General features: G+C 41.5%; 1 protein-coding gene across 2 annotated transcripts in view; it reads right to left on the bottom strand.

Moving 5' to 3' along the window:
- Gpc6 (glypican 6) overlaps positions 1–17,895 on the bottom strand; it is a 1,045,404-nt gene that overhangs the window by 21,375 nt on the left and 1,006,134 nt on the right. For both annotated transcript variants that reach the window (XM_076872353.1, XM_076872354.1), the window contains one exon: positions 2,164–2,300. In XM_076872353.1, coding sequence (XP_076728468.1) covers positions 2,164–2,300 — 137 coding nt within the window. The remainder of the gene's footprint in view (positions 1–2,163; positions 2,301–17,895) is intronic.

The raw sequence follows: 17,895 nt of genomic DNA, 5'->3' as shown, positions 1-17,895 counted from the left end.
AAAAGACTTCCTTTCAGCAGAAGAGTAAAAATAGGAACAAAAAGGAAGCATGAAATTGTAATTTTTCAAGGGAACACAATTTGAGTCACAAATATTTGACAGCCTCATCTTTTTAAATAATATACTTATTGCATAATGAAAGGGACAGTGTATTGGGTTAAATTCTGGAATATTTCTGCAAGTGACTTTATTGCATTAAACTTTAGTCATTTCCTCCACTGTATAAAATCCTCTAATGTTTGTTGTTGGTCACAGGATAAAATTAAAATGTGGCTCTTGGGTACTGATTCAAGTGTTTACCCTCCTACATGGTCTTCTCCTAAACCTGCAATTCAGTGGTATGGTGCTGGACCTCTGTCTTCTCCTGGACCTCCTGGACCCCTGTCCTCTTCTCCAGTTACTGTGCCTTTTCACACAATGATCTCACCATCATTTTTTAGTACCTGCATCTTATAATCTTATAGGTAGTGTCTCACTTCATAATATTGCTGATGTATTGAGGAGCTGAATGAATGATGTAAACCCACTCAGTCTTTTCTAGAGATAAGGATCCATCTCATTTGTTCACTGAACCTGGGGAGGGGGTATTTAGCGGCTGATTATTTAAGAGGTAAGGTGATCTGTCGTTCTTCTTCAATGGTCTTTGCTCCCACTCATTCTCTTGATGGTGTTTAGTCACTCCCTCTATCCACAATCATGATTATTTCCTTTTGTAAGAAACCACATATGTGCTAAGATCCAGTAACATGCATGACTGTGTGAATGTAGTTCAAAACACAGCCTTCATTTTAGCCTGTGCTGAACGGAAAATGCAGAAGGGCAACAGAGCAACTGGAAAAATCTAGCACTTGCTCATCAGGTCACCTGCTCCTTTCCAGGCTTTCTGTAGAGCCTCTGAGAAAAGAACATTCAGAGCTGTTCGTTCACAGCTGGAGTGTGGCCAGAGGTCTCCTTAAATGGCCAGACACTACAATACTCAACATTTTTGAATGGCACATTCTTAATATCAGGAATTTCCTTCTGTACTCCTGTGATCCAAGATTTGGATAGTGGTATTTTGGGCAACCTGAAATGGTCACAGCTCTTTCTGTAGGTGAGGTGGTTTCTCCTGGCTAACTAAGCTCTCTGCTGTGGTTAATAACACCATTACCAATGGATGCTGAAAAGCACCAGGCGGCAGTGTGGGAAATGACACCTACCTCACCCTGCTTGCGCTCCAGCTTACCTTCCATGAAGGCTCCCAAACGCACCTTCTTGTCCCCTTAGGATCCCAGCTGCTTCAAACATTTGAAACTGCCCAAGAGGCCCCAGAATAGAGTCCCCTCTTGGCTTCTCGACCTGCTGTTAAACCCCCAAAGGTTTCTTGAGTCCAGTTTACCAGCTGCTTCACTCACCTGCAGCTGGGCTCTGGCAGATCCCCCTCCTCTGGTTCGGTCTGCCGACTCCCAGCCACTTCCCCATCCAACTTCTCCACCCTGTGAGAACCCAGGCCACGCCCATTTCTGAGATGAACCAACACATGCAGCAGTTCCTTATGAAGTGGTCATAGCCAGGATTAGCAGGGCAGGAAGATGGAAACAGAACCATCTCTTATCAGGAGGTGCCGGGGAGGTTTGGAGGGAACTCCCCAAGATACGGGGCCTATTAAATCTTTTACCCAGTTATCCCTGGCTATTTAAAAAAAAAAATCTTTTCAATAAACACTTGGATTTATTTTTCTCCAAGGGTGTAAATAAATAAATAATAAATAAATATTCCAGTTGAATTTTCATTTCCTGCTTAACTCCCAATGGGGGAAAAAAGAGTAAAAGTGGCTCTGTAAATTTAACTATGGATAAAAATAGCTCTGCTATCTTAAAGTCATTAAGTGAACACAAAAGGGCTCTTTGTGCTCTCAGGCTATGTGTGACCTGGCACCTGTCATCATCCTTCTGTCCTCATCCCTTGGCGAGGCATCCAGGGCAAGGATTCCAAGCTTAATGGCACCTTGAGAGTAAGTGCTCCCAGGTGCCCATCAAACCTGTCATTCTCAACAACTGTTGCTGAGTGACAGTGTCCTTCCACCTTCCATTGCTTTTTGTATAAACTCCTGCAGAGTTGTGCCAGGAGTCTTCCAGGGGGAGTGTGTGGTTTGTGCCCCAATCGGACGTCGAGTCTCCTCACCTGGCTTTGCTGTGGCCATTCCAGCACTCCTCCTCGTTGGAAGTGCCCGCTGTCACGCGCTCGTCCTTGCAGATGGCGTAGGGTAATGCCGACCAGACCTTTTTAGAGAGCTTCAATTTCTCTTTTATGTCTGTGACCTGATCAAGAAACCAAGGGAAGCCAGTGAATGTCTTTCTAAGGCTTTGCTCATTCCAACACGAGGATGTAATGCAGGTGAAGGTCACAGAACTAGCATTTTGAAGAGAAAGACACCTCAAACTGCAGGGAACGTGCCCCACCCCATCTTCCTTCCTCTCCTAGCACAGAGTTCTCAGGTAACTGACTCTTTGTTTCTTCCTCTTTTCTGACCTTCCACCCTTTGGAAGCATCTCACCTGCCTTCAGGTCCCTCGTCCCTGCCTGGAGTCTCTATTGCAAACACCCTGAGTATATGCTTTGGAATTCATTTGCCTGGATGTCAGATACATGCTCCAAAACAACATTCCAAGAGATAGGCCACTTTCCCTAATGGACTACTTGTTTCTGCAAGAAATAAATACCGTCAAGAATTCAGCTGCTGGTGACCTCTGCTCTAGTGCACTGACAGGCTCATGTAGCTTGTACTTGCCTGGTGAACAGCAAACCAAACCCACTTCAAAGTCTCCAGCACAGAAGAGAAAGTCATTCTAAATACCAGTGAGTGTACGGTGCACAGCCCTGAAGATGGACGGCAGAAGAAGCTCAGTACTGACATCCTGGGCGATTTCAGGCTCAGCACTGACTTGTGGAAAACAGGGACAGGAGTCAATGCCATTTGGGTTTCATAATGAACACTGAGGTTCATGATTTCCTGTTCTGTCTGGGCAAACACTGGGAAAGTCCATGGAGAGATACAGTGTACCAGTTATGGGTTGAATTGTGTCCCACAGATTGGTATTCTTGGACTCAAAGTACCTCAGAATGTGAGCTGATTTTGAGACAGGGTCTTTACAGAAGTAAAGAAGTGAAAGCTAAACATTAAGGTGTCCCCTAACTCAATTTGGTGTCTTTATGCAAAGGGGACATAGGGGACAAAAGGGGACATCTCTGGACACAGAGAGGGTCATAGAGAGAGGATGATGTGAAGACACAGGAAGAAGATGGCTCTTTACCAGCTAAGGAGAGTGGCCTGAAACAGACCCTTCCCTCACAACCTCAGAAGGAACCAACCCTGCTGGCACCTGTTTCAGACTGCTGTCCCCCAGAGCTGTGAGACAATGACTTTCTGTCCTTTCAAGCCACGCAGTTTGTGATACTATCAGGGCATCCCTAGAAAACTCATACAGATGCAAATAACCCTGGCTAAACATTTGATGAGCATATTTACACATTCCCAAAGCACCTCCCACAGATTACACATTAATTACAAAAGGAAAGCTGGTGGTTTTACAGTGCAAAAACTTGGCACAGTATGTACCTTCACCAAGTGATCAGAGTAATGGGACAAATTGATATCGTGTACCACCTGATGTGATGTGCCAAGAAAGACATCACTTAGGCAGCCAAAATTCATATGGATCTAATCATAAGGACACATCAGACAAACCCAGACCAAGGGTCATTGTAAAGAACAGCCGGACTCTATTCCAAAACGTCACTCACAAAGGACAAAAGAAACACTGAAGAAAGAGCTCTTTCAGATTAAGAACAAGAGCCACCGTGTCCAAATGGGACACACAAGCCTGGATTGGAATACTACATCAGAAAATAATGGCCGTAATGGACATTACTGAGATAGGAGGCAAAATCTGTATACTGACTCTAAGATAATAATATTGTCATTTGCTAAATTTCCCAATTCTCAGATCACACTGGGTAGGTAATATAGAATAATGTAGTGTTCTTAGGAGATACATGCAGGAGTAGAGTTAAAAGATCAGGATTTTCACAACTTGCTTTGTAATAGTTCAGTAATGGTAAATACATATATGTGTAAAGGAGAGAGAAAGTTAATGGGGCAAACTTTTAATAATTGATTAATCTGAATGAAGAGTCTATAAAGCAATTTAGTCTTAAAATGCAAGTTTTTTGTAAGTTTGAATTTCTTTCAAAATTAAAAAATGCTAAAAAACAAAAAAAACACTTCCTTGCATTTTATTTGTTCTTCATGGTGTTTACTTTGGGGTCCCTAATCTCTAATAAGGGCCACCACCCAAGGGCCACTCATTTCCATTCTTTTTAACACAAACCTCTGGGGGGAAAAATAGGTATTACAGATTTATTTGTTGTTCAGAAAACAGTCACCATCTTTGGGACTGAAACACTGTCAGTTTTATTCTGTGTCATAATAAAGCCCAGTGAAAATGAATATTCTCCCTTTTGCTTATTCCACATTAAAAATCCCACCTTCACGCCGTGGGATCTAAACCAGATATATGGATACTGAGACTCAGACAGAATGCAGCGGCCTGCTGTCTGTCCCCAGGCATCTCCTCTTTTCATAGTGTAAAGTTTCACTGTGACTGTTGTGCTGCTCATTCTTTAAATCAAGCTCGGGCATTGTCTCCTCCAAAGTGCATTCTCTGGCACCCTGCTAGATTCACTCCACTATCCGCATGGCATGGGGCGCTGCCGACAATCCAGGTACTCATCTCTCCAAGCTGATGGTTGCCTTACTTTGCCAATTCACTCTTAGCCTGGTGCTTCTTGATGGTGGGGATTAAGGTTGCAATTTGTCTTCTATCAGTGCCTAGCAAAGGGTCGAGTAACCAAACATCCCAGGTTGTCTGGGACTTGGGGAATTCCAGGATGCTGAATTTTCAGTGCTAAAAACTGGCAAGTCAACTGGGATATGTTCATCACATGTGTCCTGGCACACAGTAGGTGCTTAATAAATGTCATCTGAGATAATGGTTTTAATTGTCCCCTTCTGTTACAAGGTCATAGATGATATCACTAACACTAAATAGCTGGGGATCACAATAACGTGTGATCTTCATTCCAAAAGGGCTTGAAGGAGAGGGGACACATACCTGGCCACGTGGGGAGCCCCTCGGAAGGATGGGAGAATGGTCCTCTGTAATTTTCACTGCAGCACATTTTAGAATCAGGACATGTTCGCTCTGGCATTTTGGTAGCTGTGCGTTTTCATTGTTCAATTGAAGGAGATAACAGCAAAGGAGCAGTGAGAAATGTAAATGCTGTTTTAACATTCTGCAGGGAAGCTGGCCAATTCACCTCCAGACTGTGATGCTGAGGCAGACAGCTGAACAAATGGATGCTATTAGCCACTGCAATAGAACATGCCTTTGATTCCCAAGCATGTCTGAATGATTGCAGCTTATTTTTCAGTATCAGGAAAGTTTTTCGATCCTCACATTGTTTAGAAATATTTCCTTGTTTTACGTATTTTTTTTTTTTTTAAATTTCTGAACAATCTATGGAACTGCTTTACTGTAGCTCCAGACCTGAGTTTTGTTTTACCTGGGAACTTAACTGCACACAACTGTGAGCTGAACTTTAGATTAAGCAGCACTCTTGGTACAACTATATTGCCGACAATAACAATGAGCCCTAATTCATTAACAACACAAAAATGTGGCAGAGACAAACGAGATCAAATACAAAATTTATAATAATGTTTCTTTGTCTGCTTCACCAATGAACTATTCTAGGATGAAGGAACTCTCCAATAGTATATGAGCTATGCTGTTGTATTACTGTTGTTATTAAGACCTAAGTGTTAAATTTTTCCACCTGTGCTATGAAATCTGATTCAAATATATACTGTTGGAGTTCACAGGGAAAACCTGAGCCCTCATTTAGGATTTATGTGAAGTTCATTCTTATTTCTGACAATTTCAACAACTGACTTCAGTAGAGATGTATATGCTCCGTTTAAATCCCGTCAGAAAGGTCCATGAAAATGCTCTGTGGGAAGACAGTGGCACCCTTCTTGTACCTAACCCTACACACTGTACAATTAGACAAAGAAGGAAGAGGTTGACAAGGCAGAGTGACTGCTAATGCCACTCTTATCTCACTATTTCACATAAAAAATAATCGTGCCCAAATACTTTACTTGAATCTCATCAAATTTCTTACTTCCTGTCTAGTTTACAGGAAATACTAAGGATAGAGGAACAAATCAAGTAAGATCCTAAATAAATGATCAGACATACCAATGAATGAGACATTACATAAGACAACTGGCTCAATTCTTCAAAAGAGCCCAAGTAACTAAATAAATCAACAGAGGCAGGAAGACTGTTCCGGGTGAAAAGAAACTAAAAACACAACAATCAAATGCCATATGTAAGACCTTCACTGAGTCCTGGATTTGGAAGCAGGCACACAGCTCTGAGTTTTGAAACAACCAGGAGATTGGGAATATAGAACAGAGAGCAGTTGGTGCTGCTGAATTACTGTTAATTTTCTTAAGCATGATCTTGATGTTGTGGTCATGTAGGAGATTCATGCTGAGATATCTAGGGATAGAATGTCATTGTGTCTTGCCTGAAAACAGAAAACCCCTCAACTATTATTGAGTTTATGCAAGTGGTTTATGGATGTATTAAATTTTACTGGTATTTTTGGCCACTTCAGTATAGTTTGAAAAAGTTAAAGATAATGAAGCTGAGAAAGAAATAAGACACTGTTGTCAAGGCATGTGACTTTTAAGAGCCTCACTGGGTGAGTTTAAGGTGTAGGGTCATCATTGATCCGCAGCAGTAGAGCTAACCATGAGCTGTCATTGAGCTGGGACACTTGGTCAATCTTTACACCTCTGTGCTAGAATATTGTCATTATACTCTTCATGCAATTGAGAAACAGGGGCTTAGGGAGGCTCAAAAACTTGTCACAAATCTAGTAAATGATGGAGTTAGATTCAAGTTCAAATGTAGACTTGGAAATTGTCATTCTTAACTACTAGGCTTAATAGTGTTGTTGCTTATAGCTCTGGTCTTCCAAATATGTATGTTGGGCTGGTGAGGCTGGGTGTGCCTCTCTGGGGACATGCAAGTGATTCAGTGTGACTCAGGATAAAAACACTAGACGTTCCATTTCTATTTCTAAAATATAAGAACACAAGAGAAATTAAGCTTTATTAATATTTCATTGAGAGATGGATGTTTTCAATCGGTCTATATGGCGATGGCCATCTCAGTCATCCTACGGAAGGAGAAAGCCTTTCACGTTTCCACTTCCATTAGCTTGCTGCTGGTATATTGACAGAGCATATACGTAGTTAAATGTGTTTATAGCTTAGATTACCTAGTTTTAACTAACTCATTCAATGGAAAATGGCTTTTAAGGAAAACTTTCGATTCCTTTAATTTCAAACAATGCAAGATCAAGTGAAGGATGAAATATCAGGCAGAATACAGGAGCCCTCCGGCCCCAGGACCCCCATGGATGCTTGCAACCAGGGATAATAAAGAGCCCTATTATAGACCATGTCTTTTCCTATACATACATGTCCATGGTAAAGCTTAATTTGTAGATTAGGCTCTGTAGGAGAATATCTGTCTCAAGACATCCTATTATAGTGAGTTAACATTTTTGCTTGGGTAATATGAGATGGTGTAATTCCTACAGGGTGTGATGAAGGGAGGTACATGACGCAGGCACTGTGACCCAACTTCAGGCTGCCATTGACCTCTTTGAGGGCTCAGCAGGCTGAGTCCTACCCCGTCTGGGTGATCCTGGATCACCCAGCTATTCCAATGCAGGTGAGGTAGCATGGATAGAGTGGATAAACCGGACAAAGGGAAGATCCACTTCCCGGGTGGGGTGGAGAGGATGGCCTGAGATTTCATCATACTACTCAGAAAAATGTGCAACTGAAACTTTTGAAGTATTTATTTCTGGAATTTTTCATGTAATATTTTTGAGTCATGGTTGACCATTGGCAACTGAACCTGCAAAAGGGGAAATCATAGTGTGTGTGTGTGTGTGTGTGTGTGTGTGTGTGTGTTGGGGGGAGTCTACTATATTTCTCTTACTCTTTTAAAGATTTTTGTTTTTTTAATTGACACATTGTAATTGAATATATTTATGGAGTACATGTGCTTCTTGATATCTTGATAGATGTCATGTTCAAATCACATCTATCTCCTTGAACACTTATTATTTCTTGTTGTTGAAAGCATTCAAAATTCTCCTAGCTTCTTCTTGCTATATCTGTGATGTTACAAAGTAAAAATAATAATGATTCTTTGTTTTATCTTAATCTCATCCTTCAAAAGTCTCTATTTTGCACGAACTTCACAAGATACAGAATGTATTAGTTCAGCAGTACTAATACATAATTCATGCATAAATAATTATAAGTATGCTGGGTGTCTGTGATCCTGAATATGTTGCTGATAGAGGTACAGGGACTCACATAATGTATTTTAAATCAACGGCTCAACTAGGAAAAATTCAGTAACTTGCAGTGAAATCAGTTTAACAAGACAGGGAAGTGTAATTTAGAAAAAGTTCCAACACATTGGTCAAATAAGAAAAAGGTTTTTTTTGTTGCTCATATGCATCTTTTATGAGTCAGGTTCATGCTACACTCGAAATACAAAGATGACTAGCACAGAGTTGTCGCCCTCAAGAGTTCCTACTGGTGCTGCCTGGTGGGGTGAACAGATACAGAGCACATTCCATTCGCCGGGAAGCACAGGGCTATGGACACACTGATAACAATTTGTCTGGAAATGTTCTTTCTGGGAAACACCATATTCCCTTCTAAGCAAGTAAAACTTTACTGATGATATTTGCTCTTTTGTGACTGCTAAAGTCTGTCATGGGAACGATTAGGAAGCAACATAATTAGTAATTCTATCCAGAGGGATTCAAAACAAAAAAGGGCCTTGTGTCTTCCCAAGTTTTTACCTCCAAGAACAGGACGAGTTGACATGGGCAGAAGCCATTGCTTTTAGCTACTGGTCTTCCGCTAAGGAGGAGCAGCACGTTCCCAACTCCTGGGGGGTATCTGCTCCACCGCCCAAGACTCGGCAAACAGTGCTTTGTGTGCAGCTGATGCTTAATAAATATTTGTTGAATGAATACTTACATGAACAGCATTGCCAATTATCTGCTCAGGGAAGTAAGATTTCAAAAATTATCGATTTTCTGCCAGCTACACTGTCTGGACTTTTCCTTTGGAGAATAAGGGAGGCATGGGTAAATTCAGTCAGGCCATTAGAAAAAAAAGTGTATCTCCCTGACCCGACTACCCCTGCAGCAAGAGGGGTCTCAGGTGATGTCTCCCATCCCCTAATTAGGATTCTAGGTTCCTGCCACCCTAAATGTCATTCCTGGTGTCATTTACACAGGTATGAAGGAAGAGCCTCAGAGGCCTCAGAGGCAATCTTGGGGGAGATACACGACAATCTAACCAGAAATGGAGCTGATTCCATCTTAGTGGACTTTCTCCTTCAAGAGATTTGCCCATGGCTATCTATCCATCCACCCGAGGCCCAAAGTCTGTTTCCCTGGAGGCTTTACTTCCTCTGGATTGTCCCTGGGCAGCCACTGTGAAAGGCCCATCTGCTGTCCTACCTCAACCGTCCCTGGACCGGAACTCTCTTCCCTGGGTACCTGTTGTGTGCACTTGGCCCCCATCCCCTATTTGCTCTGACTTCAGAAAGATTACCACGTGCCTATTTCATCTGTATAAAAACATAATGTAACCGGATGTAAATAATATATACCAAATCTTTAAGGAAAAAAAAAAAGACGATTAATATTTAAAGGGCTACACACTAAATAATACATCTTAAAGGAAAAAAAAAACAACAATGTGAATATTTTATAGTCTGAAGGTCATTTGTTAGCTTTGGAAAGCAATCTGTTTGAAGAAATGAAGGTGGCCTGCCTTTTACCTCCTAGATAAGGCTACTTTCCTTGGTCAAGTTAAGGGAAATTTGTGATGCATAAAACCAGTCTTGCATCTTAACAGTTTAGTAATCCAGCTTTGGAAACAGAGAGCTTGCCCAGCTTTACTCTGGAGAAGAATGACCTTGTCTTGGAGCCCCAGGACACTCACTGTGACCCTGTGTCAGGATTCAAGCCCTGCGTGCTGCTTTAAGAGTCGAGCAGGGCCTGTGGATGGACCTGGACAGCGCCGTCCACAAGATTCAGAACTGGTGCAGTCGGCAGCACAGTGTTTAGACTCCTGAACACTCGGAGGGAATACTAATTTTTCTGACATGGCCAAATGTCTATAAATATCACCTCCCTAATATCCTTGGAGGAAGTAGGGCTTACTAATGCCATCCGGCTCAGCGAGGAAACTGGAGACATCGCAGGCTCAGCCTACTTGCCCCAATTGTGTGGAAGCCTAGACTGAAATCCATGTCTTCTGAAAGTAGCTTTTAGCACTCGGCTCACACAACATCAGCTTCCCATTTACTATGAGTTTGTGAAACTCTTTGGTGTTATTCTTCACGTCTCAGACTGTCCCTGTCTACAGTGTAATGTTTGGGTAAGTTCCGTAACACTGGTGGAGAAATCACCTTGTAACATGTTTTCTTTCAGGAAACTTCTAAGTCTGTCTGGGGACAGCAGCAGGGCTCTTATGGAATCCAGCCTGTCAGTGAACCTAACACAGATTTTGCCCACATAATATGAGCAGCGTTCCACAGAGTCCTCGAGTCACTGTGCAACCTAAAACCAGCCCACATTCTGGGCTGCATCAGATATTCCCAGGGAATTCAATAGCAACTTCGAGTCTGTTACCATGCGACATACATTTCCCCTGTGGCATGGTACTTTTAACATGACACCCCAAGGAGACAAACACTCATGCATTTTGCAGGAAAAACGAAGGAGGATAAAAAACCTGGTAGGAAGTGAGAGAATCTTTGAAGTTTCAAAAAGACAAAGCTTAGTTTTGTTGACTTTCTCAGGGGATCGGGAATTGGATGAAAAATTTGAAGAGGCTGAATTAGCCCCTTCTGGCTTCCCATTGGAATTTCTTGGCTAGATGAGCCCACTCTATGAAGGGCATGACCTTGAAAAGACAGATGGGGTCCCTTTCTGGCAAAACACTGACCCCAAGGTGAAATAAATATGGGAAACATCATAAATATCTTTCTGTGCTGTTCAGATCAGATTTTTGCATCAGGTTTTAAGAAAACAACAACAAACTTTCAGTGCTTTGTTTGTACACCTAATATTCTGATGGTGCCTCATTTTGTATAGCGTTCCATTTTAGACAAGTTAGTAAATGTTCCACATGCCATCAAGGGATGACACAGTTTGGCACTGAACTAACAACATCTATTGAATTCAACAGAGAAGAGAAAAAGAAACTCATTTCATCATTCTGATGAAACCAAAGAATTTCTTTGCATAGCAGGCAACTCAGTTGTGGTGCTATTTACTTCTCAAGAATACCAGATATGAAATGACTTTGAGGACTGGTTTTTTTGCTGGATCATGGAATTTTGAAGTTCAACAGAACTCCCACGGTCCAAAGCTTCTGGAGGATTCTCAGCAGACTCACCCAGACTCCATTATGAGTTTTCTGTGCTGCATATCAACATCCATGAGAGAGGACTCAGCAATGGCCGCTTGGCTCACTTCTCTCTGGGCCGTTCTGGAGGTTGTTATGGCCATCATCTTGTCCCTCCTCCTGTGATTTAAGTCCTGGTCTGCTCGGTTCCTTCCTGAACCTCAGCTGGTTTCACACTCCAAGAGTGAGCTCAGCTTTCTCTGCCAGGTACCTGCTTTTGCTTCATTGTTGATGGTGGGCGTGTGCAGCCTCTGCTCTCCACGTGGACACTGGCTCTGTCCTTGTTGGTGGCTGACCTTGGCCTCTACCATTTCTTCACATGGTTTTGGCTGTGTAGACAGACATTCTGGAGGAGCTGCCCTCATCTGGAGCATGATTTGGGACCAGTGCTGACTCTAAATGAGGTTATTAGAAGTACTCTTTAGCATGCTGGGCAGAGATCTCAGGTGCAGCCTCAAAGAAGAGAGACACAGCATTCCTAGTAGTTATATGAAGCACGTTGAAGCAGTTTGGATATTTAAAAACTGACCTCTGCTCTCCCCATCGTCTATTCTATCATCATTATAGAATGAAAACTCTAGGAATTTCTTCATGGTTTGAAAGGCAGCTTTCTTCTATTTCTTGACGTTGCCAACAGGATCATGGTAGTGTTGTGGATTGAACCCCCTTAACAGCATTAGCCTAGAAATTAGCACTAATTTAGAAAACTGCTAGGGAAAGTTTAGAGTCTAATTTTGCCAATGTGAAAGAAAGAAGCTGGATGTTGTGAATCGTGGCGTTGCTGAAGAATTCCTGTTCTTTGCTAGCTATTACTTTAAGTGTACCTCCCCTCACAGGGCCTTTGATGGCACCCAGAGAATCCAAACAGAGGCTTGAGCTCCACTTCTCCGTGATTGACATAACACAGGGATTCTGTTAAGCTCATAACCACCTGAAGTGACTCTCACGATATTGAAATCTCAGCTTCAGGAAACAAAATCCAGGACATTACAAGTATGTCTGCTAATTAGAGAAGGGGGAGGAGACGGAGAGAAGTGTTTCACCTAGAGCTCAGGCAATCTGCAGCATTTTAGAATTTATCATTTAATTCTGAACACTTGGGGCTTTAGTCTCCCACACCAGAACTGGGATACAGATGTGTATTCTGGTTTCTTTCTCTGAAGCCATTCAGATATTTGATGGTTAATAAGAAACAGAAAAAATCTTCTTGCTCAACCCAGAGTGGTGGAACACATATTGAAAGGTGGGTTAGATGCAGTATAGAAAAACATCTTCTGCAAGTGGTAATCAGACAGCAGATTTATCTAAGTACTAAAGCCATTTAGGGTAGAGATGGGTTGTCCTTACATCTTTTGTGGAACAGGAAATAAGAAGCAGATAAATCTTTTGGGGGGCATATGTGATTTGATTTGTACTTAACTCTGTAGACATGTACTGAGTGCTACATAATATGTGCCTCTTTGGCATTGTAGTTTTACATTTATGCTAGAACACAATGTCTTGCTTTTTCCTTCATGGGTTGAGCTGGAAATTGTTTTGAGTTTAGATGTTAGTGAATTTGGCTTAAGGGCCTTCTAGGAAGAACAGAGCCAAATGCTACTGTACACACCCAGGAAAGTAGCTCACAGGCCCCAAGCAAGCCTCTGAACTCTGATTCAAACATGGAGACTGCAGAGTGGGAGAAGAAGAGCATGCTCTGTGGATAACTCTGTGGTACTCTACTTGACCATCTTTCTTTCAGTGCTCCTATCTTGACACCCAGAGCCAACAGGGCCTCTCCATAAGGGCGCGTTCTCAGTCATCCCTTTGTTCTTTCCTTCCACAAAGATTTCCCTATTCATTATGCTTATGGGTCTTCCCTCCTTGCCTGCAGAGGTTACAGAGATACAGCTGCTTTCCTTTTGTGTTAACTACATGCTAGGGTATGTGTGTCCTGCCTCTTAGCACAGTGCTTGCTTATAGTAGTACTTGATAGATAGTCAATGAAAGAATGAAGAATATAGGCAGATTTTAATTTCTGAAACTCCAAATTAAATTGTGAATGAAATGTAAATTCTAGAAATGTAAATTCTAGCAATCAAAATTAATTGATTGCTATTGGAGGGGACATCTTCCTTGTAAACCTGTATATTTTATTGAGAAATGGTGAGTAGGGCCTATTTTGGGGAGTCAGTTCATCAAAATAAACACATTTGTGCATGTGCACGTGCCCCCAACACACACACACACACACACACACACCCTTGTTTAGAATCTACAATGCACCTGTACTTTAAAGATCCTGGGAATGTGTAAGATTTGCTGCTAATTTCATCAAACCTACCACTCATGGAACGAAGATACGTACATATAAATAAACATAATCAATGTCTCTTATGTTTAATGGTTGTAGGGTGTTTGGGAGAAGTACCAGCAATGTTTTATTATAAAGAAGGGAGAGGGGTGGAGGAAGGCTTCAAGGGAGAAGTGGCGATTAAAATGGACCTTGAAGGACAAGCAGCAATCTCAGGCTATGGAGTTGGAAGGAGCTTTTCTTGGCAGAGGAACCCTGAGTGGCAAAAGCTCAGAGATGCAAAGTTCCCTCAACAGGGGAGACCAAAAGGGAGGTGCATGGAAAAGTGTTTGTCAAAATCGTGATTTTGGCAAAGTTGAGTAATCTCCCTACAAACTGGTTTTCAAGATGGAGGAAAATGCCTCCTTCTTTTCAGCTCTCTCCTAAGGATTCGGTAAAACTTAGTAAGTTAATATATTGCTAGGGTACTTGGAACCGAAAGTCCTTAATGAGTAGAAACATCACCACAGGGACAGATGGCACAGGGTGACTAAACTGCACTCCCTTTTGGAAATCAAGCTCTTACCCCTGTGAGGTAAATTACCTGTTCCCGGGAGCCATCTGGTTACCTTAAAGATCCAATTTACCCCATGGGGCACCAACTAGGGAGAGCCATCTACTCCTTTTATGATTGGACCCAAGTGACACAATAGTATTTGACTTTTACCTTTACATATTAAGCATCTGATAACCTATATGGGTGCCCTGAGTCCCCTACAACTGCAGAGATGTCAGATATGCCCTGTTTTAGCTCCAGTGGAAGAGGAACCACCTTGAAAAATGGCAGGATGACCATTCTGGGCAAGGAAGCAATCAGAGTCTAAGGCAGTGATATCCACTGGGAATACAATGCAAGCTACAATGGTGAGCTACATATGTAATTAAAAATTTCCTAATAGCTACATTAAAATTGTGAATAGAAGTTAATTTTATTAATGCATTTTATTTACACCAACCCCTCCAAATATTATGGTTTCATCATATGATTGTGAAAATGTATAATGAGATCATTAACATTCATTTTTATGCTAAGTCTTAGAAATCCGGTTTGTATTGTGTCTTACAGTCCATCTCAGTTCACCCCAGGGACATGTCCAGTGCTCAGTAGCTGCAGTAGGCTAATGGCTGCGGATTTTGACTTACAGCACATTTCCAGTACTCAATAGCCACAGCTGCCTGGTGGCTACCACACCGAGAAAACAGTCTAAGATCTGTCCTGGGCACATCAGGAGAAAAGACCAGTGAAGAGGGGATAAACACAGTTGCCAGGCTAGGGTTTGTGGTTTGAATGGAGGGCAAGCTATTAGCTTCACATTAGAGAACTCAGCATCTCCATGTGAACTCCTTGAATAGGTGGCACTTTAAATCAATAACACTTGTGTTTATCTCTTTTCTCTGATGCCATTTCCTATCCCCATTGTAACCCCCAATCAACTGCCCAAAGTGAATGAAGAAAGAACTAAACTGAAGTTATGTTAGAAGCCTGCTTGGGATCCACTCTATGTCTAGAATTGCTTTCCATTATATAAACGAGAACACATTGCCATCAGCTTTGTGACATCTGTCAAAATTTTGCCTACAGACAGAGATATTTTGGCTTGAATTTATTTTTTACTCAAGTATTAAAATCATCCAGAAAAGTACACAAATCATGTATAAACAAGTTTGATAAATTTCCATTTTATGTTAAAAGCCACCAGTTATGTGGCAGTTTTTATAAAGGAAAATATTTGAAAAAATTTTGTTGGATCCTATTTTTTTCCCATAAGATCCCATGCTTGCAAATTAATTGTATCAGGTCATTGATATACAGATTACTGAAGAGCAGAAGATTACTGTAATTTTGAGATTATAAGTTTCATATTGGCTCTGAGAATGTGTATACATTTTAAAGACAAAAGTCAGTCAAAAAGTGATACAAAATGTTGCTCAAGTCGACCTGAAATCCCAACTTTTCCTTCAAGGCAATCCAACTTCACCTGTAGGTATTTAGAAGCCACTTTCACTCTGGCCACCAGATGGCAGTGTTGTCCAATCTTTACCCACCTTCTGCCCCTCCAGTCTTGTCCCAGGGAATAAAATTGTAGATTGTTCCACTGCATATAAAACTGACAACCCTGTTATTTTAAACTTGAAACTGACAGGCTGTTATTTTAATGAGGTCTGCCAGAGCCAAGGTTAACCAAAGCTTTATTTCCCTACAAAATGTTAAGGCCACAGTTCTAAAAGGGGGCTGTGAAATTTTATGTTATTGATACTTTCTCTGACTGAACAAGTTTTAAGATATTTTTGACAACGAAAGCTATATGATGAATATAGACATATGTTTATATACAAAGCCAAATTCTGCATTACAATTGGTTTAAATTTCTCCCAATAGATCCTGTTACTTTAAGTTACATTCTTGCACAAAACCAAAAAAAAAAAAAAAACCAAAAAAAAAAAAACCAAAAAACTTTTTTACAGTTATCCATTTCAGTCTATTTTGAAGAACAAGTATATTTTTAGCACTTTGACTTTCTAACTTAGTAAGTCAAAGGAAAATTTCAAGCTTATTTCAATCCCATTAATATTCCAAAATGAGATCAAGTGTAGTATTTGATTATTTCTGTGAAAGAAGTTTAGATCTAGAATGGCAAAACTTAGAAAGGATTTTTTTTTTAATAATAGGTACTTCTACAATGTGTGGTGGTTAATGGTATTATAATCTATTTCCTTTCTCTTGAAATGAAAAACCATTTCCATGTTGATCAAGAAGGTATTTAAAGTCAGTTTCTAACTGTGCCAGTATTAAAAACACGAGAAACCATTTTTCCTCAAGTGATTTTGCTAAAATTTTGCACCTTTTAACCTGCTCCAAAATTGTTTTTAACGTTTAATTTTTTAACAATCTTCCTGTCTGAATGTATTAATGGAGATCCTATAAATACTCCATCCATTGAAATAAACATTGACCCTTGGAATTGGCCAAAGGTTTGCCCACAGAATAGAAGCTCAGGCAGAGCTTTGATTTCAAGAGTGGGCCTTGAAGAAGTGGATTTCATGGTATTATTCATCGGTGATCATGCCAATTCTATTTAACAAATACTTAATGCAAACCTATGCTATGTAAAGAACTACACCTGGCGGACAAGGCTTTCCAAACCAAGTTGTCTGCACTAGCTTGTCTGCAGGACCACCGACATAATTTGTGAATCTTGGTGCAAAAGTAAAAGTTGGGGCTCCTTATTGAATAGTATTAAGAGTTTCAGCAGGGCAATAGCTGAGTGCTTTAAATGCTGAACCTCATGTACCTGCACTGGCTGTGTGCCCATGAGGTAGCCCGCTTGTCTTCAGGAAGCCGCAGCCTTCCTGGGTCCTCCTGAGATGAATACTGATCTGAGACGATACTCGTAAAAGTGATGGCCAACACAGTGAGGGCCACCACCCTTGTGAGACACTCAGAGGGAAGGTACATCATCACCCCCAATGTGCCCAGGAATGTTGAAAGGTAGTCATTGGCTCTTCCACTTTACAAGTGAGATAACTGACAGCTGCAGTTTGGTGGTGACATTTTGGTTTAGTGGGATGTCATCAAGTACTTGCCATGTGGCAGGGCACCGCGTTAAACCCATCACTCAGATCTCATCGCTTCATCATGACAACCCCACTTGAATAACGAGGACGCTGAGGCAGTGAGGAGTGATGTCGCCTGGCCTGGGTCACATAGTACCAGCAGCAGGGTTTGGGTGGGAGCCGACACTGGGGCTCCAGGGCCTGCAGTCGTCTGCTAACCATTCCAGCAGACTGGTGAGCTGAGGAGTGTTAATGTATTCTAAAGCCCCATGGCCTCTTGGCAGGTCTCGCTCATTTTGGAAAGGATGGAAAATATATTGGGGGTGGGGGAGTAGTGAAGGCCTAGCGCTCTGGAAATCTTTGTCCTCTTTTCACGC

The sequence above is a fragment of the Callospermophilus lateralis genome, chromosome 12 (assembly GCF_048772815.1).
Source record: "Callospermophilus lateralis isolate mCalLat2 chromosome 12, mCalLat2.hap1, whole genome shotgun sequence".
Taxonomy (NCBI): domain Eukaryota; kingdom Metazoa; phylum Chordata; class Mammalia; order Rodentia; family Sciuridae; genus Callospermophilus; species Callospermophilus lateralis.
The sequence above is the reverse complement of the archived record's forward strand: the minus strand, read 5'-3'. Positions and strand labels throughout refer to the sequence as shown.